At 45.0% G+C, this 25,540-nt stretch overlaps 1 protein-coding gene across 1 annotated transcript in view; it reads left to right on the forward strand.

Annotated features, from left to right (window-relative positions):
• The window catches only part of USP9X (ubiquitin specific peptidase 9 X-linked), a 5,037,693-nt gene that overhangs the window by 3,320,668 nt on the left and 1,691,485 nt on the right, over positions 1–25,540 (forward strand). Inside the window, exon 26 of the mRNA XM_044071835.1 lies at positions 17,009–17,155. Coding sequence (XP_043927770.1) covers positions 17,009–17,155 — 147 coding nt within the window. The remainder of the gene's footprint in view (positions 1–17,008; positions 17,156–25,540) is intronic.

Here is a 25,540-nt window from a genome sequence, read left to right on the forward strand (position 1 = left end):
CTTTGGCCTCACTTCAGCCCCCAGAGTGTTCACCAAATGCATGGCAGTGGTCACAGCTCACCTGAGACGTCTAGGATTCCAGGTGTTTCCTTATTTGGACGACTGGCTCCTCTCCGCCACCACCAAGTGTCAGCTTCTTCAGTCCAGAGACTACACCCTACAGCTTTGCAGGAAACTGGGAATTTCAGTAAATTTCAAAAAAATCTTCTCTGCTGCCTTGCCAATCTATCACCTTTATAGGCAGAATTAAACACCGTCAAAATGTTAGCCAGACTAACAGATCAAAGAATTCTGGACATCCAAAAATTTGTTCGGCTTCTGTTACAAAGCAACAAGATCAAAGCCAGGTTTGTCCTGAAAGTTCTAGGTCTAATGGCTGCGGCCATTGTTCTTCTACCACTGGCTCGCTTCCACATGCCTCCTGCAGTGGATGTTATTCACGCAGTGGTCGTACCACAATCTTCCGATGAGACACGAAATCTTAGTAACACAGTCGTGCAGGGCTCATCTGGACTGGTGGATATCTTCCCCTCTTCTTCATCAGGGCCGACCCTTTATTCCCCCTCCTCCAGTTGCCACAGTCACTACGGATGCCTCTCTGATCGGGTGGGGGGGCATTATCAGGGCAGGATGGTCCACGGGACGTGGCAACCCATAGAATACCATCTGCACATAAATGTCCTGGAGATGAGAGCAGTGCTTTTAACGTTGCAAGCCCTCGACGACTTTCTTCACACGGGGACTATTGCAGTACAAACGGACAACATGTCCGTGGTCTGGTACATCAACAAACAGGGCGGAACCAGGTCCTATCCGTTATGTCGAGAAGCTCTCAGACTTTGGCAGTGGGCGATCTCTTCTCAGCGGTTTCTGATAGCAACGCACATCCCCGGCAGGTCCAACCTATTGGCGGACAGGCTGAGCAGATCTATTCTGATGCCTCACGAGTGGTCTCTCAATCAATCTGTAGTGGATCAGATTTTTCTGAAGTGGGGCACTCCTTGTTGCGATCTTTTCGCTACACCTCAAAACAAGTGCCCAGACTATTTCACTCTATTTCCCCTTCCAGGCCAACCCCTGAGAGACTCTCTAACCCAGGATTGGCCTCGGGACTTCTTTATGCTTTTCCTCCCTTTCCATTGATTCCACAAGTCATGCAGAAGTCCGCCGTTGGAGTGCCAAATTGATCCTCATTGCTCCATATTGGCCTCGACAAATTTGGTTTCCGTCTCTGCATCGTCACCTTCTGGTGCAGCCCTGGCATCTGGACCCAGTTCCGGATCTTTTGATCCACCAGTCGGGTCAGCAGCACCGGGCCATTCATTCTCTCAACCTCACTGCTTGGTTGCTCCACTTCCTTCCCTAGCCAGGCTACCAATGATTTCTGACTCAGTCAGAGACATTTTAGTGTCTTCTTTGAAGTCGTCCACTAGGACTATTTATGCTAGCAAGTGGCGGCGTTTTCGATTTGGGCAAACTCCAGAAATATTGATCCTTTTACTGCTCCCGTACATTCTGTTTTGGATTTCCTGGCGGAGGTTTTTCATTCAGGATCCTCGTCATCTACAGTCAAAGTACAACTGGCTGCTATTTCCAAGTATCATGTTGGCTTGCATGACAATAACATTATGTCTCATAGATTATGCAAGGCCTTTTGAGAGGAGTTTTCTCCTAAAACCACCTATAAAGCATCCTCCTCCGCAATGGGATCTAAACTTAATGTTGGCATCCTTGATACTACCTCCTTTCGAACCGTCTGCTTCATGTTCTTTGAAGTTATTGACGTGGAAAACTATATTTTACTGGCTGTCACTTCTGCAAGAAGGGTTTCCGAGATTCAAGCTCTATGTATTCGTTCACCTTATTTGGTTTTTCATAAGGACAGGGTTTCGTTAAGAACTAACCCTTTCTTCCCAAGGTTGTATCTCAAACCAATATTAACCAATCTATAGATCTACCAGTCATTTTCCTAACTATTCTGACAGAGCTGAACAGAAACTGCATTTTTTGGATGTCCATCGTCAGCTCAGGTACTACTTGCATAGAACTAAACAAATTAGAAAATCGGACCAATTGTTTGTCTCCTATGCAGAAAACAGGTTAGGTCTTCCAGTTTCTAAAGTGACCTTATCCAGATGGTTGACTTCCACCATTTCCTATGTGTACTCTCTCAGAGGCAAACAACTATCTTCTAAGCCAAAAGCACACTCGACCAGGAGTCTATCCACTTCTGCAGCCTTTCAGGATAGACTACCCATTGATACCATTTGTGCAGCAGCTACTTGGGCCACGCCTCATACCTTTGTCTCTCATTACAAGTTGGATTTGGCCTCCAGAGATAGGGCCAGTTTTGGTTCCACAGTTCTCAAGAGTCTGTTCCATTGAGCCACCCGGGATACAGGTGCTAGGGACGCGGTCCCATCCAGCAAGAATGAAGGCGAGATTGACAACTTAACATTTAGAAGTTATGTACCTACCATAACGTTCCATGTTAGTTGTCTTCTCTCGCCTTCTTTCTTGCGTCCCTCCCTCCTTCCCCCTGGCCTGGACAGATCTTGAAGAGTTCCTATTAGTTTGTTTCCTCCGGATCGTTATTATGAGGACTTCTTTTAGGAACCATTGTTCCTAATTCTGTTAGGATAATCTTTAGCAGGGTAAGTTAGCTGCCAAACGAGATCTGAGGTAGTTCCGCCTTGCATCATGGGATATAGGGTTGCCTCGAGCTGGTAAAAGGAGTTCTCGAGCTAAAGCAAGTGCCGAGTCGGAGCCGAGGATCGGCTCCGAACCCATCCAGCAAGAAAGAAGGCGAGAGAAGACAACTAACATGGAACGTTATGGTAGGTACATAACTTCTAATTTTGTACATTGAATATCCAGAGTAGGGTTGGGAGCTATATATTATGCGTGGGCTGAGGAAAACAGTGGGCTATGCAGGTAGGAATCGGTTAGACTGAGAGAAGGTACTGGGGCATAGAATGATAGTGTTAGTATTCATTGGGAAGTAGCCTTGCTTTGGTAACTGATCATGCACTCCCCTGCAGTGGCTGTACAAGCAGCAAGATGTAAACACCAAATGGAGTAGATGGGCTTTCTCACTGCAGCCTTTCCATTTGACTTTTAGGCACAGTGGTAGTAAATACCCAAAAATGCATGCAAGTTGCAGCCAGCTCTGTGGCAGAGAGGGTTAAAACCCCAACTACAGTGCAGGTGGCAAGAAATTGATCAGTAGTCTAGTACTTGTATAAAGTGGAAGGGAGTCATGGGTGGTATCCAGTAGAAGCAGTAAGTGTTGCACCTGTGGAGCATAGCCCTAATGAGCATGTGCTGCTGTTGCATGGCTGCACAGGCTAGAGGATTTGGCATGTGGATGCACATTCCTTGTGGTGACATAATGCAGCAGAGTTTGGGGAGCAGCTGAGGGAGAGGGCATCTCTCTACTAGGTGAGGGTAGGCCTCCCCTGCAGTGCCAGCAAGATGGCCTGCTCCCTACAACCTGACTTTCACTGCTAGTGGAACGGCCGGGCTGATAGTGCATCGTAGGCATGAATGAGTGAGCTGTAAGGCCCTCACATAACCCGGGAGTGCCTGTCACTTGCCCAAATAGAAGGAATCGGCCAGATGAGTACAGGTAGAGGAGCCATCAGGTGATGTCTGTGCATTATGATAAGAACTTGATGGTAACATGTCATGTTAAGTTGTCTATCTCGCCTTCATTCTTGCTGGTTGGGTTCGGAGCCGATCCTCGTTTCCCACTCGGCCATCTTCAATAGCTCGAGAGCTGTTTACTGGCTCGAGGCTACCCCTTATCCCATAATGCCTAGCGATAGCCACCCAAATCTTGTTTGCTGCTTCAGCTGCGAGGTGTCGTTTTTCTGGCTCAGGCTTGTATAGAATTTTTTGTGTAAATTCTCTCTAGAATTTAACTCTTCTAGTATATTATTATTAGCGATAGTTTTGTTAACTGTGGTAGATAATTGTTTATTCTATAGTATCCCTTTTTTGTAGAACTCGTTTAACTTAGAGAGTTCTCCCCCACCTCTCCCTCCTTCCCTTGGTTAGCCGTTTAAATTGGAGGCTTTCCTACTGTTTTTTCTTATAGGTTAGCCGTTTAAATTAGAGGCTGTCCTGTTACCTTTTTAAAGTTTTTTTTTTTTTTTTTTTTTAATCTATATCCTTTCTAGATAGTGCTTTTGTTCTTGTAGAACTGTAAATTGTTCTTTTCCTTGTTGGTTAAATTGGTTGGTTTCCTTTTTCCAGTGCAGTATGTCCAAGGAATCTAAGGTTTCTGGGTTTAAGAAGTGTGACTCATGCTGTCAGAAAATGTCTCTGACAGATGGGCACACTTATTGCATCTATTGTTTAGGCTCTGTGCACCTGCAGGACTCTTGTTCTGTTTGCCATGCCTTTAGTCTAAGAGTCCTGCAGGAACGCAAGAATAAGTTGATTCTTAGGGGTCTGTTAAAACCCCAGGATTCACCGGCCAAGAGTTCATAGCCAGTGAAATCCACTAAGCAGTTGGCTCCAATTTCGGAGCCGACTTCAGTACAGGATTTTCCTTCTACCTTGGTTCCGGCTGGCACCGATGAGACAATCTCCCCATTGGCTCCATCAGAGGCTTTTGAGCCGTCGCGGTGCCAGAAGAGGCTGAGGTCACCTTCCATAGTCGGTGCATTCGGCTCCTCGGTCTCCTTTACTTCAAAGCTAGCGTAGTCACCGATCCTCTAGGCTTTCGGATCATGATGAGAGAGTAGTCAGTAGGTTGCTAAAGTCGCAGGCACTAGCTAAATTGTTGTCCAGCCTTCCTCAACAGGTATCGGCTCCATCCACTTCTCTTGATGTTCCTCCTCTCACTCCAATGAGTTCGGAGCCGGAGTTCGTTGGGGTTCGAGTGGTGGGAACCGTCTGCTCCGATAACTCTTATCTCCTTCGGTTCCGACGTTGGCTCCGATTCTCTCATTGGTACCGTCCATCGAGAGATCTGGGCGCTGTGGCTCCCTCGTCGGCTCCGAGGGGGCGAGTGGCATCAGACCCTTGTCTGACCCTGTTCTCCCTCTGAGCTTCGGTGCAGGTGAGCTCGGCTCCAACATCTGCCTCGGAGCCATCCCCCTCGGTGCGGAGAAAGATTCCTATTTCTTCGGAACCGGAGCTTTCTCTGCATCGTGGCAGGGATGCCTTTGATGTCATGCGGAGCGTGCTGTCCTCTGAGTCGGCTCCACTTTCAGTCCCACTGGCTCCATCCCCTGTAGTGCCTGTGCCAGCCTCTGCTCTCCTCCAGACCCTAAGAGTAGGGAACCGATGCTCCAGGACACCCCATTGGGTGTTTCCTCCTCTTCCGAGGCCTCTCCTGATCACTCAGAGGAGCCCCCTCGGAAGAAAAAGTGTAAGACTCCCCCGAGTCCGTCACTTCTGATACAGACTTAGATGATTCAGAAGGGTCCCCAAGATCCCCCTCTGAAGATATTTCCTTCTCGGACATCTTAGAAATGCTTAAGCAGAGGGGGAACTGGAATCCCCTATCCCCCACCGAGGATGAGTCTGTATTTTCTGGATGCTTTTGGTTCCCGACCTTCCACCTCCTGGGTTTCTCCGCCTTTTGATCCACTTATGACAGTGGTGGCTCGAAAGGCTTGGTCAGCTCCAGATACGGTGGAACCAACTCCGAGGAGACCTGGTAAATTCATTACAGCACCCCAGGATAAGCAATTCCTTTCTAAAGGTGTTCCTGTTGATGCCATGGTCGTAGCAGCAGCCACCAAAAAAGAGTTAGCGGAAACCTCATCTGTCCATCCCCCTAACAAGTAGTCTAGGACGATGGACAGATACAAGAAGTGAATGTTTGCTTCAGCGACCTTCTCTATGAGGTCACTGAACTACTTATGTCATTTTACCCGACTTCAAAGGGATTTCCTTAAAGAGCTCGGAGATACCCTTCAAGATCCAACAGCTGAGGGAGCACAAGCCAAAGCTGCTTCCCAGCTGGCGACGCTTAATTCTGTAGTTAACTCCTCCATGAGGCTCATTTCCTATGCAGCCGATGGGGTGAGTAGAGCCGCAGGTACAGGTGTGGCCCTTAGGAGGCATGTGTGGATGCGGCTGTGTAACTTTGCGGAACCCTTTAGAGCGTCCTTCACCAACAACCCCCTTTGATGGTTCCTTTCTTTTTGGACCACAGGTGAAACACACGTTGACTAGGTGTGAGCAAGAAGGCAAGACTCGCTCTGCCGTGGGAGTCCATTTTTCCACTCCCTCTAGACCTTACCCCAAAGGTCAGAATAGTGGTAAGATGTGGTTCCGAAAATCTCAGGGAGCCTTGCCTGACACACGTACACGTAGCGATTTTTCCTCCAGAGGCAGAGGGGGAAACAATATCAATAGACGCCGCCCTCGTGGCAGAGTGGGTCTGCAGAACCAGGGCAACAGAGAATCCTTCTCTGATGAGCCCTTTCAGCATCCCTGAAGGGTTGTCTGGCTGCTCACCTCTGGAGGCAGTTGGGGGAAGACTTTCACTGTACCCAAAAGCCTGGCAAAATTTAACACAAGACAGATGGGTATGGTCCATTATATCCGGAGGTTACAAAATTCCCTTCCATCAACCCCCCTTTCGGTCAAAGAAAACCCTTCCAGATGTTCCATCCAATCTGAAGGATCAAGCAGTAATAGAAGTTTCAAAACTGCTAGAAAAAGAGCCATCCAGGAAGTCCCGGCAGACCAGCAAGGATCCGGAACTTACTCAAGGTTCTTTTTAGTACCAAAAAAGACAGGGGACTGGAGACAGATTCTGGATATCAGCAGACTAAACAGGTCTGTACAAAGAACAAAGTTTTGGATGGTCACGCTACAGTTCATTCTACCCTTTCTGGGTCAGGACAATTAGATGTGCTCGATAGATCTTCAGGACGTGTACTACCATATCAAGATGGACAGGCGCTCCAGGAGATATCTTCGCTTCCGGCTGGGGGCCGGTCATTATCAGTTCGGAGCTCTACCCTTTGGTCTCACCACAGCCCCAAGGGTGTTCACCAAATGTATGGCAGTGGTCACGGCTCACCTGAGACGACAAGGATTCCAGGTATTTCCATATCTAGATGACTGGCTCCTCACTGCTACCACCAGGCATCAACTCCTACAAGTGCGGGACTACACAATCACAATCTGCTCCCAGCTAGGCATTACAATAAATTTTGAAAAATCTGCCTCGTTGCCCTGTCAATCTATCACTTGTATAGGAGCAGACTTAGACACAAGGAATATGTTTGCAAGGCTACCACTAGAAAGAATGTCCGCAGTTCATCAGCAAGTACAGATTCTAATGCAAAGCAAAAGGATCCAAGTCAGGTACGTCCTTCAAACTCTGGGTTCCATGGCAGCAGCCATTCTTCTAATCCCACTAGCGCACTTTCATATGAGAATACTTCAGTGGCTTCTGTTCACACAGTGGTCTTTCCAAGAACTACCCATGACTCACATGATCCTGATCACAGATGCATGCAAAAGACATCTTTCTTGGTGGATGGGTCTCCCCACTAATTACTCAGGGCAGACCTTTCATACAACCCCCTCTGGTAGCCACAGTGATGACAGACGCCTCTCTGATAGGGTGGGGGGACATTATCTAGCCAGGACAGTCCAAGGCACTTGGCAACCTCACGAGTACCATCTGCACATAAATGTCTTGGAAATGAAAGCCGTGCTCCTGGCTTTGCAAGCCATTCAAGACTCTCTTCCTTCTGGGACAATTGCTATTCAAATGGACATGTCAGTGGTGTGGTACATCAACAAGCAGGGCGGAATCAAATCTTACTCCCTGTGTCGAGAAGCACTCAGACTTGGGCAGTGGGCGATTTCCTCCCAACTTTTTCTGATTGTGACACACATCCCTGGGAGATCCAGCGTCATAGCGGACAGGCTCAGCAGAGCTATCCTCATGCCTCACGAGTGGTCTCTGAATCAGGAAGTTGCGGATCTTATTTTCTGCAAATGGGGACAGCCTTGCTGCAATCTTTTTGCCACCCCCTTCAACAGCAAATGCAGCAACTACTTCTCCCGCTTCCAGGTCACATACCCAGAGACGCTCTAGTCCACGATTGGCCTCAGGGACGACTTTATTCTTTTCCTCCATTTCCCCTGATACCGAAACTAATACAGAAAGCAAAATCGTTGGGTTGCAAAATGATCCTTATTGCCACCTACTGGCCTCGACAGATATGGTTCCCGTTCCTGCAGCATTGCCTTCTCGATCAGCCCTGGACTCTGGACCCAATTCCAGACCTCCTGGTTCATCAATCAGGTGGGTTGTATTAATTCCTCCAAACTCTCCAGCTCACAGATTGGTTGCTCCACTTCCAACCTTAGCCAGGCTTCCTAGCATTTCCCCAGCAGTCCGTGAGATTATTGTCTCCTGTCATAAGTCTACAACAAGGAAAACTTATGCTAGCAAATGGAAACGTTTCTTTTGTTGGGCAGAGGCTAGGAATGTGGATCTTTTTTAAGCCCCAGTCCACATAATTCTGGAATTCCTAGCACAACTGTTTCACTCCGGGTCTGCTTCTGATACAATCAGGGTATAATTAGCGGCCATTTCTAATTTTCATGTTGGTTTGTCTAATTCTAACATTATGTCTCATAAGCTTTGTAAAGCTTTTTTGAGAGAGACATCTCTTCTTAGGCCTCCAGTGAGAGATCCACCTCCTCCTTGGGACCTTAATTTAGTCCTAACTTCCTTGATTCTGCCCCCTTTTGAACTGGCAGCGTCCTGCTCTATCAATTTTCTATCGTGGAAGACACTTTTTTTGGTAGCTATTACTTCAGCCAGACGCATCTCCGAACTTCAGGCACAATGCGTTCGTCCTCCCTACTTGGTGTTTCATAAGGACAGGGTTGCTCTGACGACTAATCCTTCATTTCTTCCTAAAGTCTGCTCAGAAAATAATTTAAACCAATGTATAGATCTTCCTGTGTTTTTTCCCTAATCATACCAATAAGGCAGAGTACAAACTACACCAATTGGACGTTCATAGACAATTGCATTTTTACCGAGACAGAATGAAAGAAATAAGGAAATCGGACCAATTATTCCTTTCTTATGCCTTAAGCAAACAAGTTCTCCCACTTTCCAAGGTAACCTTGTCGAGATGGTTATCACACACTATTACCTTCATTTATCAGTTAAGGAATAGAGAGTTACCTGTTAAACCGAAAGGTCATTCGACTAGGGCCTTTGCCACCTCTGTAGCCTTCCAGTCCAGGTTGCCCATGGATTCTATCTGTGCAGCTGCCACATGGGCAAACCCTCATACCTTTATTTCTCATTACAAGCTAGATATGGTCTCCAGGAGCAGAGCTGACTTTGGTTCCACTGAGCCACCCAGGATATTCGGTGCTAGGGCCGCTGTCCCAACCAGCAAGAATGAACGCGAGATAGACAACTTAACATAAAGAAGTTATGTACCTACCATAACGTTCCATGTTAGTTGTCTTCATCTCGTCTTCCTTCTTGCTTCCCACCCTCCGTCCCCCTGTCCTAGTGGACCGAGAGGAGTTCCTGTTTCACTGGCTGTGTGTTTTCTTGTTTTTCCTCTATTGACTAAGAGAATATGGCAGGTATAGTCAACTAATTATTTTGACTGGTTTATTCTCTTATGTCTGGAGTTAGCTGTTTCAAACGAGATCTGGGTAGCTATCGCTAAGCATTATGGGATAAGGGGTAGCCTCGAGCCAGTAAACAGCTATTGAAGATGGTCGAGTCTGAACAGAGGATCGGCTCCGAACCCAACCAGCAAGAAGGAAGCCGAGATGAAGACAACTAACTTGGAAAGTTATGGTAGGTACATAACTTCTTTTTATCAGTTATGTTGTAGTTTGGAAATCGTAGCAAATGCATATTGCCTGAAAATACTGATGTTAAAAGCAGGGCTTGTAACCACACTGGCTAGAGAATGTTTCCCTCTCATGGAGAGTCATTTTGTGGCTGAGATTGGAGATTGTTGCTTGACCTGGACCAGAGGAAGCTGTGGAATACTGGAAAAATTGCCCAAAGTACTGTATATTTACCTGAGGAATACTAGGAGCCTAATTGTGAATGCATCTAGTGATTGGAAGATGGCTTGGCCTGAGCTGCAACACTGTGTTCTATTGAGAAACTTTAAAATTGGAATGGAAAAGAGAGTTGAACTGTAAGTTATGTAGAATGTATTAAGCAAAAGTGTACTTATTTTCTTTTTAATGCTAGAAATAAACTTTGAATTTTCATTGTAAATATACTGCATTTAGGCTGGAGTAATTATCTCCAGTGTTTTGTACTGTTAGAATATTTGTTTTATATGTATAGGTTCATAGGTTCATAGATTAGTACTAAGCTAATCCTTTCATCGTTTGTGCACATTGTATAACTTCTTTCCTCAAGTACTATATATTTTTAGTCACATTTGATGTTCATCGTGTTTCATTGTTGCAGTCATTACTCTTGGGTTATCCTGCTGGCAGGCTACCCGCAGTCGGCCTGAATTCCAAAGTCTTGGTCCGGCGTCTGCTGTCGCCTCTTCCCTGACCTCAGTGCGCCAGGGGTATAAAAGATGCAGCCGATACCATTTTCTTCATTCTTTCTTGCCGTGCGGTGCCCGAAGCAAAAGCAGTTCACAAGTGCCGGTCGGCCAACTCCTGAGATTTTCAAAATCGAATTTCAGATCTGAAGTCTTCATTAAAGCTAAGTACCCTGTTGGGGAAACTCTTTTCTTGCTCCAGACCGATGTCAGAAAAAGTTAACAATTGTATTTCTTGTGGGAAGCAAATACCTCAAGGATTTTCATTCTTACTGTATTCCTTGCCTAGGCCATGATCACGACATTGCTAGCTGTTGGTTTTGTGCTAGATTTAACCAACGCACTATTAAGCGTCAGTTCAATTTTGCCTTTCATTACTTTGGCCGAAGGTTTAATTATATAATGCTGTCGGAACAGCCGACGAGCGGGGTTTATAAAAAGCGCAAGGAAAAGGACAGGCATCCGAGGTCCAAAACAGATGACGAGGACCCCTCTAGTCCAGTCGCCGGTTCTCAGTGAGGTGCTTTCGCAGCCCCTGACGCCCACTACCTTAGAGCCACAGGCCACTTCCAACTCCCACGTGGAGCTTACTAGGCCTCTGGATACTCAAGGTATTGGACTCTCGGAAACTATTCCCTCAGATGGGTCTGGAGCCGCTGAGCAGGCATTGGCTTCTGTGGGTGTTTTAAGACCTACACAATTATATGTCAAGCCAACCTCAGCTTCAAAGACTAAAACAGCTCTAAAGACAAAGAAACAAGTACAACATTCTCCTGGACAGACTTCCATGCCTAAGAAACAGATGCTTAAAATTGCTGAAGACCTAATTACTTTGATCAGGGGTTCCCATCCCCCTCCTGATAAGAGGCCTAGGCAAGAGACAGAATATGACTCTTCTGATCAGGTTTCAATTTCCTCTGACTCCTCTTCTGAACAGGGATACTCTTTTCCTCCCTGTGAGGATTCTGATGCTGAAGAATCTATTCCTTCAGCCTCTCCTCCTTAGGATTATTCTTTTGGGGGAAACCCTGCATACCATGAGGGAGCATTTTCACTGGGAGAGCCAAGATTACTCAGAATCTAAGAAAAGGCTCAGAGACTTGCTGTTCCACCTGTTTTAGACATTGTAGATGTATTTTCAGAGTCCGGCCTGTCTCCTGAGTCTTTATCCCCTGCACCTGCTAAGCCAGACAGATACTACAGGGTTCCAGACTCTCATAAATTTCTATATAAAAACCCTGCTACTGACCCAGAAACTATATCTCAGGGTCCCAAAGGCGTCAAGGCTTCCACTGCAAAAAACCCTATCCCCTCTGATAGGGATTCTAGGGCACTGGACAGATGGGGGGAAAAAGTTTACACTTCTGCTACCTTGGCTGTAAGGGCTTTAAATTGTCAGTTTCAAATGCTTAAATATCAGCAATACTTAATGTCACTGCTTAAACAGAAAATGTTGACAAATTCTGAATGTTCTGATAACAAGGAAATGCAAGATTTATTGCATGCAGATGAACAAGTGTAAAAGCATACTTTGCAATGTGGTTTTGATTCACTAGAGGCCTCTTGCAGGGCCTCTGTTACGGGTTCTGTCATTGGAAGGCATGCTTGGTTAAAGGAACAGAATTTGCCTGATCATGTTAAAGCAAAATTATTGGATGCTCCATTACAGCATGATACTTTGTTTGGTGTTAAGGCAGAAGAGGTGTTGAAGAAAATGGAGGATAAAGCGAAATCCATGCAGACAGTTAAGGATTTAGCAGGAACTGGCCTACAAAGAATTGGTCCTTTCCAGTGTCAGACAGGCCACAAAGAGGCAGATACAGACGCCCCAGAGGCAGATCCCAGCCCCAAGGCTCATACAGGCCTAAACAATGGGGTGCTTCTACCTCCAAAAGCGGAGAAGACAAATCACAACCATACAGGAAACAGTCCCAATGACTATCCTCTGCTAGAACCAAGCACTTATCTTTTGGCAGCCACCTTAGGGGGGGGGGGGGGGGAACTAGCACTTTTTTCACCAAATTGGCACATGATTACCCAGGACAAATGGGTCTTGAACATAGTGTCTCAGGGCTACAAGAACCACTTTCACACCCTGCCAAGGGCAAAAGGTATGCCAGACCTGCCACACAATGGGCAGAGGCACAAAAATAAGTTTCATCTCTCATGGACATGAGGGCCATTCAGCAAGTACCACAACAAGAGCAGGGACAAGGATTTTACTCAAGACTTTTCTTGGTGCACAGAAAGGACAAAGCCTGGAGACCAATACTGGGCCTGTCTATTCTAAACACATTTCTGGACGTTCCAAAATTCAAAATGTTGACTCTGCAGCAGCTATTGCCCATGCTGGGCAAGAAGACTTGGCTCGTAACTTTGGACCTAAAAAAGGCATACCTGTATGTCCCAATCAGACAATCTTGCAGAAGGTACCTCAGATTCATAGCTGGCTCAATGCACTACCAATTCTCTGCACTGCCCTTTGGCTTATCTACTGCGCCCAGGGTCTTCACAAAATGCCTGGCACCAGTAATTGCATTTTGCAGACAGAGGAATTCAAATATATCCTTACTTGGACGACTGCCTTATTCAAGCAGAGAACAAAGACATTCTACTAAAGCATCTAGCATTTGTAAAAAGATTGCTAATTTGCTTAGGGGTACACAGTAAATAAAAAGAAATCAAAACTAGTGCCCTCTCAAGAGATAATTTTCCTGGGTGCAAGCTTAAATACAACTGCCCAGATGGCTTATCTCACGCCAGACAAACAAAGGCAACTGACTTTTTACTTCAAAAATGTTGACAACAAAGACCCGGTTATCTGCAAGAAAAATTCTGCAGGCTTTGGGCTTTATGGCATCCTGCATTCTGCTAATTCTATATGCCAGACTGCATATGTGGAAACTACAATGGTATCTAAAAAGTGTTTGGACTCAACATTGCCACGGTCTGGAAACATTAATTGCACTCATTCCCTGCCTGTAACAGGAGTTTCTATGGTGGGCACAGGCCTGTCACCATAACAAGGGACAGCCATTCACTTTACCCACAGCCAGGCAGACACTAGCAACGGACGCATCAGATTATGCCTGGGGGGCCCACATGGCAGGAAAATGTATTCGGGGCACATGGTCCGCAAGCCAGATGCATCTTCATATCAATGAAAGAGATGCTAGCTGTTCAGAATGCCCTGACAGCTTTCAAGGATCTACTTCATCCAGGGCAACTACTGATAGACGGACAATACTACAGTCATGTGGTACATAAACAAGCAGGGAGGCACACATTCCTACCCCATCTGCAGACAAGCCATGACTTTGTGGGACACAGCATTGACTTCTCAAGTTCACCTGCAAGCACAGTTACTGCCAGGAAAAATAAATACTGTGGCAGACAACCTAAGCAGAAACCTCATGGATCCCCACGAGTGGAAACTGGATCCACACGTCTTCAGCATGATGGTAAGGAAATGGGGATGCCCAGACTTAGATCTATTTGCCTCCCCTCACAACTGCCAGCTACAGAGATTCTGCACGAGGATTTATCACAAGCAAGCATGGAAAAATGGATGCCCTATCCTTCAGCTGGAAAAACCTAACAGTATATGCCTTTCCTCCACTGCCTGTCCTCCCCAAGGTACTCCTAAAGGTCAGACATGAGAAGCCAAAAATGATACTGATTGCCCCAGAATGGCCACGCCAGCACTGGTACCCAATCCTAAAGAACTTGTCTCAAGGTCCAGCCTGGATATTGCCTCAAACTTTTCACTTACTGACCCAACAAATCAGTCGGATCCTGCACAGCCAACTCGGGACCTTAAATCTGGCAGCATGGCAGATAATGTAGCCATTCAGACCACTCCTGTCTTCAAAGCTGTAATGGATGTTATCCTGGAGGCCAGGAGGTCCAGTATCAGAAAATCTTATGCAGAAAAATGGAAGAGATTCTGTGCTTGGAACCAGGAACAAGGAATTGACACTGTACCAAATATTCATCAGATTTTACAATACTTAACTGAGATGCTGGACAAAGGCCTATCCTTTTCATCAATTAAGATTCATGCCTCTGCCATTTCAGCCCATTACAGTACAGAACCACCTATCTTTTCTCATCCTTTAATAAGGCAGTACCTCAGAGGGGCCAAAAACATAAGACCTCCAAGGAGAGCACCAATACCTGCATGGGACCTCAATTATGTCTTGGAAAAACTTACACTGCCTCCTTTTGAGCTAGCCTCAACAGCTGATATAAAATTCTTATCGTGGAAAACAGCTCTGCTCCTAGCAATAACCTCTACAAGACGAGTCTCGGAGTTACAGGCACTCATGGCTGTGGAACCTTTTATCATTTTCCATCATGACAGGGTTTCTCTGAGGACGAACCCTACATTTATGCCTAGGGTGGTGTCCAGTGTGGCCCTTAATCAAACCATTCACTTGCCTACCTTTTATCCAAACCCACAGAACAAGGGGGAGAGACTTCTGCATTCTTTGGACGTACACAGACAGCTACACTTCTACTTGGACAGAACTAAAGCTTTCAGAAAGACTGAGCAACTTTTAGTGGCATATGCTGCAGGATCACAAGGAAAGGCTGTCTCAGAACAGACTATTTCAAAATGGATAGGCCATTGCATTCATTTCTGCTACTCGCAGCATGGCAAATCAGTGCGTAAGGGCATTAGGCCACATTCTACCAGAGCAGCAGCCACTTCAGCAGCCTTCCTCAGAGGAGTACCAACCAAAGACATCTTAAAGGCTGCAAATTGGAGTTCAGTGCACACTTTTACAAAGCACTACCACTTACCTCTCTTTTCTAAATCCAGAGCAGGCTTTGCCACTGCAGTTCTGCAGGGCCTCATAGCCTTTCCTAATCCTATTTAGCCCAGCCACCCATCCTCAGCTTTGGGATTCAACCCAAGAATAATGACTGTAACAGTGAAACACGATGAACATAGTACAGTTGTGTACCTACCATAAATGTATATGTTTGAGTGTATTCACTGTTTCAGTCCAGGTTACCCTCCCACCATCCCCCTTTCATTTGCTGGGTTTTATCTGTACTTCTCTGTTCTATACAACCTATGTGGTGTATTTGCTTGTAGATGAAGGAAATGTTTACTTTAGTGCATGCATGTTTATTGGCATAATCTATTTAGCCTACTCTTTTGAGGGCACCTGACATCCGGGGCAAGAAAAACTGAAGAAAATTGCATCTGCTGCATCTTTTATACCCCTGATGCACTGACGTCAGGGAAGAGGCGACAGCAACAGACGCCGGAGTGCGGACCAAGACTTTGGAATTCAGGCCAACTGCGGGTAGCCTGCCAGCAGGATAACCCAAGAGTAGTGACTGCAGCAGTGAATACACTTGAACATCTACATTTATGGTAGGTACACAACTGTACTTTATTAGTTGTGTATCAATGTGCTTCATCTTTGCTGTTGAACTGCATCTAGGCAATACCTGTGTTTTAACTGCTGCTGAACCGTAAACTCCTTCACTTAAGATTTTGTATAATCCAGTCACATCTGCAGGAGCCACTGATGGATCATCAGATTGCCAAGCTCCAACAAATGACTTCCTCTGCATGAACGATTTTTACTAATCTTCGCTTATGGCTGTAACACTATTTTTGCACACATCAGAGAAGTGAAATTTATTCCTCAGCTCCAATATGTCTGAATACTGTTATCAGTAATGTAATGAACAAGTGCAATTATAAGATTTTGGCTGTATATAATTCCACTACTGATTTCTTGTTCTTCGTGTTTATGTAAATACTGTATAAAACTCGCACTTCCTGTGCTGAAGTATGTAAAATCTATGTCATTGTCAATGTTGAATTGTATTGTACTGGAACTTTTCTCCCCGAGACTTTGGTGAAAATGGGTCCTGAGCCCAGTAGAACTTTCCTGGTAAACAAATGCAATAAATAAAATAAATGCAAAACGACTTAACTTTTCAGTAGCTTTTGTTTTCTGGATGAGAGTGAAAAATCTGCTTGTAAACGATATGTATTTCTGTGTTACAGTTAAGACTCTTCACATCGACATGTGCCTTTTATCTCCTGTGTCATAGTTTTACACTTAGGATTTCTCAGCTATGTCTTGTGTATATTAGTTACCGGTACTGTCATTATGCTTTGTTTCTTTTTTCAGTATTCTTTATCCGCTACCATTGCTTGTATTTCTTGTACTTCCATACTGCACCATACTATATTTTTGTATTTTTCTATATTGTTTTTGCTTACTGTGCTCTCCCCCCCCCCCAGTCCCTTCTGTGAAAGGGCTAAATCCCGTAGGGGCAAGGGCCAGCTCAGTTGATTTTGATTTTCCCCTACCTTTGTTGACCGATTTCTTCATGCACAGATTTCAAATTTAGCATTTCATATGTTTGTGCTTAAATGCATCATTTTCCATGTTTTAGTGAACACTTCAAATTCAGTTCTTATTTATGTTTTTCTGTAGAGTACTGCAAGAGAGAGAGCTAAGCATGCTGCAGACTATTTTACACTTTTAAGGCATCTACTCAGTTACGCTTTTAACAGCAGCATAAACCTGCCGAATGCTGAAGTTCTTCTCAACAACGAAATTGACTGGCTGAAGAGAATCCGGGTATATTTGAAGTATTTTTCTTAATTATTTACAGCTACATAGTTGATGTTATTGTTAAAAGGTATTTTTTCTTTTCGGGGTTAACAAATGTTTTACATGTTGGTTACAGCATAATTAATTTTTCCATTATGTGCTCCACAGCTTTCAAATGTCCAGGTTTTTGCAGAATATCTGTTTTTTTGGCTCATAATTCAGTGGATTGAAATCACTATATAATGACACAAATCTGAGTTTCAGACTTTGTATCCTTCAGAAAATGCATGCTAACACAAATCTTGTTCTAGCAACTTTTTAAGTTTCAGTGTCATCATCAACAACCCCTTTTTCTCAATTTTTCTACATGGGGCCAGGGTATTGTGTTAACTACTACCATCTCTTTTGATTCAGTGCCACACTCCTGCTTTCTTCGACACTCATGCCTCACTGTTGCACATCTTTTCTCATGCATTCCTTCCACCTTTTTGCTGGTCCTACCTTCTGTCTATCTCAAATGTTCACCAGATTGTCTTCTGCTTTTTTTTTGCACATTTCCAAACCACTGTAATCTTATGTCTTTGATTTTTTTTCTGCAATTGCAGCTACTTTAGCTTCTGCTCTTATGTCCTCATTTTATCTGTCCAATAGTGTGCATCCTACCACCCTTCTCAGGCTGTTCATTTCCATCACCTCTAGCTTCTTCTTCTGTTCTGCCTTTACTGCCAAGGTTTTCTGTATCATGCTGTAGTACTGGTTGCACCATTGTCTTGTACACCTTACTTTTCGGCTTCTTTGGTATTCAGTCGTTCACTACACCTGAGAGACTATGCCAGTTGACTGCAACTACTCTGATTGTAGCTTTGACATCTTCATTCAGACTTCCCTTCTTCTCAACCACCCCTCCCAGATACTTGAAGCTGTTAAACTGTTCTATCTTTCCTTCTTTCTCAGTCCTCAGCTTCTTATGATTTTCCCAATTTGGTGCCATTACCACTGTCTTATCGGTGTTTTCTTTCATCCCATATGCCTTCAGAGAACCTCTTAAGGGACAGATGTTCTTCGTGTTTCACTGTTGCAGTCATAACTGTAGGGTATTCCTGCCGGCAGGCAGCCCGAGGTCGGCCAGAATTCCAAAGTCTGGGTCCGGCGTCGGCTGTACCAGCTAGTACCCTGACGTCAAAACGTAGAGGTATAAAGCTGACAGCCGACGCCATCTAATCCAGGCTTTCTTGCCGTGCGGTGGAAAGCAGCTCGCTAGTCGGTTGGTGTATTCAGGACAACGTGCTTTGATTGTCATCGGTCCGAAGTTTTCTACTTCTCAAGCTAAGTACCCCATTGGGGAAACTTTTTTCTTGCTCCTCCGATGTCAGAAAAATTTAATAATTGTATATTGTGTGGAAAACAAATACCTCATAAAGATTTCCACTCTTACTGTCTACCTTGCCTAGGCCCTGACCACAACGTTTCTTGCTGTCGGTTCTGTGCCAGGTTTAATTCTTGCACTATCAAGCGTAGGTACGATTGGGCCTTGAATTATTTCGGTAGACGTTTCAATTATAGGATGTCGTCGGATACTTTACCGACAACCGGAATTCAAAAGAAACGCAAGGACAAGGATAGGCCTCCGAGGTCCAAACAGGATTCTCTGCAGCCAGAGCCAGCTTCGGGTTCGGCGGTCGTCAGTGAGGCGCTTTTGCAGCCCCTGTCGTCCGCCACTTCAGAATCGATGGCCGACACGGACTCCCATGGGGAGCCATCTAGGCCTAGTATTTTGTCTGCTGCAGGACCTTTGGACGTCGCTCCTTCAGATGGGTCCGGAACCGCTGTGCAGGTACCGGCTTCTGAGGGGGTTTTCAGGCCTTCTCGCATCACTATTTCTACTAAGACAAAGGCAAAGTCAAAGACTCCTGTTAAACCGAGGGTTTCTTCTCAGGCTGCTTCGGATACAGCTCCCAAGACCCAGAAACAATTACTACGGATGGCTGAGGATTTACTTACAATGATTAGGGGTTCTCACCCTCCTCCTGAAAAAAAGGCCTAGACAAGATATTCCTGATGATTCCTCTGAATCAGGCTTTTGTGTCTTCTGTCTCTTCCTCTGACCAGGATTATTCTTTTCCTCCTTATGAGGATTCTGATGCAGAGGACTCTATTCCCTCTGCTTCTCCCCCTGAAGATTTCTCTTTTGGGGAGACCTTACATGAGATGAGAGAGCATTTTCATTGGGAAGGTCAGGATTATTCTGCCTCCAAGAAGAGACTTGGGGAATTTCTCCTTCTCCCTCAACACAGACCTTTGGCTATTCCTCCTGTGCTGGATATTGTGGATGATGCTTTTTCTGAAGCTAACCTGAATCCTGATACCTTACCGCCTGCTCCTTATAAGCCTGATAGATTTTACAGGGTCCCTTATTCCCATCAATTCTTATTTAAGAACCCTTCTGCAGATCCTGAAACTATTTCTCAGGGTTCTAAGGCTGCTAAGGCCGCTTCGTCCAAAAATCCTATTCCCTCTGAAAAGGATTCTCGTGCCTTGGACAGGTGGGGCAAAAAGGTTTATACTTTTACTACTTTTTCTATTAGAGCTTTAAATTGCCAGTTTCATATGTTCAAGTACTAGCAATTTCTTTTGTCTGTTTTAAAGCAAAAGCTTTCTACCTTTCCTGCATGTGCAGAGGACAAGGAATTACAGGATGTATTGCATGCAACTGAACAAGTTAGCAAACATAGTTTACATTGTGGTTTTGATGCCTTGGAAGCTTCTTGCAGGGCCGCAGCCTCTGGTACTGTTATCAGGAGAGATGCTTGGCTTCGTGAGCAGAATTTACCTGAACAGGTTAAGGCTAAACTGTTAGATGCCCCTGTTCAGCATGATGTTTTATTTGGATCCAAGGCTGAGGAGGTTATTAAAAAGATGGAAGAGAAAGCAAAGTCTATGCAGACTGTTAAAGATTTCTTACAAGTTCAGCCTCCCAGATTTTCTAGAAATTGGCCCTCCAAAAATTGGTCCTTTCCCACGTCTGACAGGCCTCAAAGGGGAAGATATAGACGCTCCAGAGGTCGGGCGCAGGCTCAGGCCTCTTAAAGGTCCAGACAGTGGACTGCTTCTTCACCTAGAAGGGGAGAAGACAGACCTCAATCACAAAGGAAGCAGACCCAATGACTCTCTCTGTTGGGCTACAGGTCCTCCTTGCCTGGAAGCCCCCCTCGGAGGAAAACTATCTCTTTTCTACCAAAATTGGACTCACATAACCCAGGACAAATGGGTTTTAGAAGTGATTTTAAGAGGCTACAAATTCCACTTTCATACTCTGCCAAGGTCTTACGGTTGGCCAGATCTGCCAAAACATCAATGGTCAGAGGCCTTAAATCAAGTGGACGCTTTATTGGCCATGAGAGCCATAGAGCCTGTTCCACTTTCAGAGATGGGAAAAGGTTTTTACTCAAGACTGTTTCTAGTCCCAAGAAAACAAAATTCATGGAGACCTATTCTGGACCTTTCAATATTAAACACTTTTCTGGAAATTCCAAAATTCAAGATGCTTACTTTACAACAACTTCTTCCAATACTCTCCCAGGATACTTGGATGGTGACATTGGACTTAAAGGAAGCCTACTTACACATCCCCATCAGACAGGAACGCAGAAAATACCTCAGATTCAAGGCAGGTTCGAGACACTTTCAATTCTCTATACTGCCCTTTGGCTTATCTACTGCGCCCAGAGTCTTTACCAAGTGCCTGGCTCCAGTAGTAGCTTATTGCAGACTCCAAGGGATTCAAATTTACCCCTATCTGGACGACTGCCTTATTCAGGCGGACAACAAAGACCTGTTACTACAACATCTGCATTTTGTTCAACGTCTTCTCCTACTACTGGGATTTTCAGTGAACAGGAAAAAGTCACATTTGATCCCCTCTCAGCAAATGATCTTTTTGGGAGCTCTTCTAAACACAAGCTTGCAAAGGGCTTTCCTCACTCCAGAAAAACAACTGCAGCTGGCCTCAATTTTCAAAACCTTGGCTACTTTAACTCGGCTCACTGCAAGGAAATTCCTGCAGGCACTGGGCTTACATGGCTTCTTGCATCCTGTTGATTCCAAATGCAAGACTTCACATGAGAAAACTTCAATGGTACCTAAAGAGTGTATGGTCACAGCATTACCACAGTCTGGACACAATGATTCCACTGATTCCCTGCCTCCAAAAAGAGTTCCTTTGGTGGTCCAGGGCTTGTGCTTTAAACGAAAGGAATCCCTTTCGTCTGTCTCAACCTTCTCAGACCATAACAACGGACGCTTCGGATTATGCTTGGGGAGCTCATTTTCTAGACATTTGCCAGCAGGGCTCTTGGACAAAGAAGCATCTTCTCTGGCACATCAACTTGAAGGAAATGTTGGCAGTCCAAAATGCTCTTCTAGCCTTCCGGAATCTTTTGAAACCAGGGCCTCTTCTGATTCGGACAGACAATACCACAGTCATGTGGTACATAAACAAGCAAGGGGGCTCTCACTCTTACCCCCTTTGCAGATTAGCCATGAATTTATGGGACACAGCTCTAAGTCAGAATTTGCATCTACAAGCTCAATTCATTCCAGGAAAACAGAACCTCTTGGCAGACAGCCTAAGCAGAAACCTTTTGGATCCTCACGAATGGATGCTGGACACCAACTTATTCAGCAGGATTACTGCAGTTTGGGGATGTCCTCAGATAGATCTGTTTGCATCCCATCTCAATCATCAGTTGCCTCTCTTTTGCACCAGGTCCTTCCACAAAACAGCTTGGAAAGTGGATGCCCTGTCATTCAGCTGGAGGAATCTTTCGGGATATGCCTTCCCTCCCCTTCCTCTTCTGCCTCGGGTGTTACTGAAAATAAAACAGGACAAACCCAAGATTATCATTCTGATAGCTCCAAATTGGCCTTGGCAGTTCTGGTATCCAACTTCAAAACACCTATTCATGGAACGTCCTTGGATTCTACCTCTGATCCCTTCTCTTCTGTCCCAGCATCAGGGTCAGATGCTACACACTCAAATCAAGACTCTTTGCCTGGCAGCCTGGCTCTACAAGGGCCTTTGATTCCTTCATCTCTTCGCAAACAAGTTTTGGATGTTCTTTTAGAAGCTAGGCAGCCTAGTACTAGAAAATCTTATGCTTCTAAATGGAAAAGATTTTGTATTTGGATGCAGGACCGAGGTTATGATCCACGTTTGCCTGATATTCACTCCATTTTGCTTTACCTCTCTGACCTTTTGCTTAAAGGCCTCGCTTTTTCCTCCATCAAAATTCATGCTTCTGCTATCTCTGCTCATTTCAACACTGATCCTCCCATTTTTTCTCACCAACTGGTGAGACAATTTTTGAGAGGGGCTAAGAACTTAAGACCTCCCAGAACTCCTCCTGTTCCTGCTTGGGACCTTAATTATGTCTTGGAGAAACTTACTTTGCCTCCTTTTGAGCCTGCTGCGGCTTCGGATATCAAATTCTTATCCTGGAAGACAGCTATTTTATTGGCATTGACTTCTGCCAGAAGGGTTTCAGAGTTGCAAGCTCTCATGGCTGTGGAACCATATATTATCTTCCACCAAGACAGAGTTTCCTTGAGGACCAATCCTACATTTATGCCTAAAGTGATTTCTAAGGTGGCTCTAAACCAGACTATTCACCTTCCTACCTTCTTTCCAAATCCTCAAAATAAAGGGGAAAGGGATCCTACATTCATTGGACGTACAAAGACATCTACGTTTTTACCTGGACAAAACTAAAGGTTTCAGAAAATCTGATCAATTGCTTATCTCTTATGCCTCCAGTTCTCTAGGTAAGGCTATTTCTAAACAAACTATTTCCAAATGGATTGCTCATGGAATAAGGTTTTGTTACTCTCACTATGGTAAACAGATTTCAGGTATTGTTAGAAGTCATTCTACTAGAGCAGCTGCCACTTCAGCAGCATTTCTCAGAGGAGTTCCTACCAAGGACATTTTGGAGGCTGCCACTTGGAGTTCAGTGCATACTTTTTCTAAGCACTATAATCTCCCTTTGTATTCTAAGTCTAGGGCACGCTTTGCCTCTGCTGTTTTGCAGGGTCTTCTAGCTGCCCCTTCTTCTGCATAACCTCCTCCCTCTTTCACAGCTTTGGGATTCTACCCTACAGTTATGACTGCAACAGTGAAACACGAAGAACATAGTACAGTTGTGTACACCTACCATAAATGTAGATGTTCGAGTGTCTTCACTGTTGCAGTCTGTGTTTCCCTCCCACCTATCCCCTCTTATTTTTGCTTGTTCTCTCTTCCACTTCCTTTGTGGTGTATTTGTGTTTCTTTTTAGACACCTTCTGGTTATTTTGGGGGAGCTTCTGACATCTGGGGCAAGAAAGGCTGGAGAAGATGGCGTCGGCTGTCAGCTTTATACCTCTATGCTCTGACGTCAGGGTACTAGCTGGTACAGCCGACGCCGGACCCAGACTTTGGAATTCTGGCCGACCTCGGGCTGCCTGCCGGCAGGAATACCCTACAGTTATGACTGCAACAGTGAAGACACTCGAACATCTACATTTATGCTAGGTGTACACTACTGTACTTTTGTCATGATTCATTGCCCCTCTTAACCCAGGGTTCAGAGTAACCTATGCAGTATTTTTCACATCGACCCTGTACAGTCATGTAAATGGCTGCATAGAGGCTACTGCACCTACCAGAAGTAAGCCCAAAAGCAAACTACACTGGTGGAATCCTAATTTAAATAGGTGATGCAACAAATGGAACAAAGGCATAGCTAAAATCAAGAAGGGTAACTCTCATAAAGGTAACACTCTCTTCGAACTAAGTAGCAACTAAGGGGACTAAGTCCAGTAAACTCAATTTCAAGTTCAAGATAACTTCCTAGGCAAAAGACAGTCACAAGGCCTTCTGCAGCTATGTTTGAAACATCAAAGGCAGTATACAGCAGTATGCAGAACTGGTGGTTAATGCTGCCACTTTCACTGAGCTCAGCAGTATAGCAGACTGCCGGCTGACACTTTCTGCTCCAGTTTTACCCCCAACTCACCCCCTGCAAACCCCCTTCCCCAAAAAACCTACAAACATAACCCCCCCCCCCCAACTACTGACTGGGAGCAGGTATTGGGTGGGTAGTGCTTTGTAAGGCAAAAAAACAGCCTCAAAGGCCCTGACTGTATCCTGGGATGCCCTTGAACAGCCTGAAGCACAGTCTATCAAGGCCGCTAGAGTCATTACTTAAGTCTCAAATTGGCTTTGTGCCATGAGAATGGAGGACTGCATTGGTCATCCCTGTTCATAAGAGTGGACAATCTACAGACCCTAGAAACTGCAGACCCATTAGTCTGATCGGTTTTAAATGCAAAGCCATGGAACAAATTATCACAGAAGTAAACAAAGATGTAAGTAACCTTCAGACACTGGACCCAACCAGGTCTTGCTTTGTCAGAGGAACGTCATCCCTACTAAACTCGTCAAACTTATTTGAGGTAGTCACTAAAGCAGTGAACGGGAAAAGTGTGCATACTGCGTGCTTCAACCTGGTTAAGTCGTCTGATACACAGTCCCTTACTCTGTTAAACTCACCAAAGTAGGCATAAACCCCTATATAACGCATTGAATTGCCAGTTGTCTCACAGATAGGACCCAAGAAGTTAGGATTTTTAAGACCATCTCTCCAGAGCGGTCATTCAACAGCGGAATCATACAGGCTCCATGCTGAGCCTGCTCCTGTTTGGCATCTCAGAAATCAAGGTCGGTGTCAAAGGCCTCTGGCTGTCCACGTTTGCAGATGACTGCAAATTATTAGCAATCAGAGATTCCACCCTAAGGCACTAATCTCTTGCAAGAGGGTTTAACTTGGAAAAATGACTGGCACCAAAGTTGATGCTTAAAATTTAAAATGCAGAATAGTACCTTTTGGGAAGTTGGCCACCCAGGGAAATTACATCATTAGTAAAACTAAGAGTTGGCCTGGTAATCAGAGATGTAAGAACACAGTAACTTGGCTTTCGACCAACATGTGGCCAAGGAAGTAAGGGAATTATTCTGTGTCACCCAGCTTGTAAGGGCATGGCATGCAGGTCCAGGAAAATCGTGCCACCTTATTCTGCCCTCACCATACCAATCAGAGTATAATGCCTTTTTCAGCATTTACCTGACCTGACCTGACACAACTGGAATGTCTACAAAAGTTCTTCACTAAAAGAATCCAAGGCATAAACATGTCCTATGCAAATAGCCTTAAAGCCTTATCTCTATATACTCGGTCTCCTACTGACTACTGAGAGACTATCTATGTATGGCATATAAGGCATCGTTGGATACTGTTCTGATGGACATTTTGCACATCTGCAAAATTAACAGCATCAGAACTACTAGATCTAAGGATTTAAATTTTGCTTGCAACA

This window comes from Protopterus annectens, chromosome 5.part0, assembly GCF_019279795.1.
Source record: "Protopterus annectens isolate FY-2018-M chromosome 5.part0, PAN1.0, whole genome shotgun sequence".
NCBI lineage: Eukaryota > Metazoa > Chordata > Ceratodontiformes > Protopteridae > Protopterus > Protopterus annectens.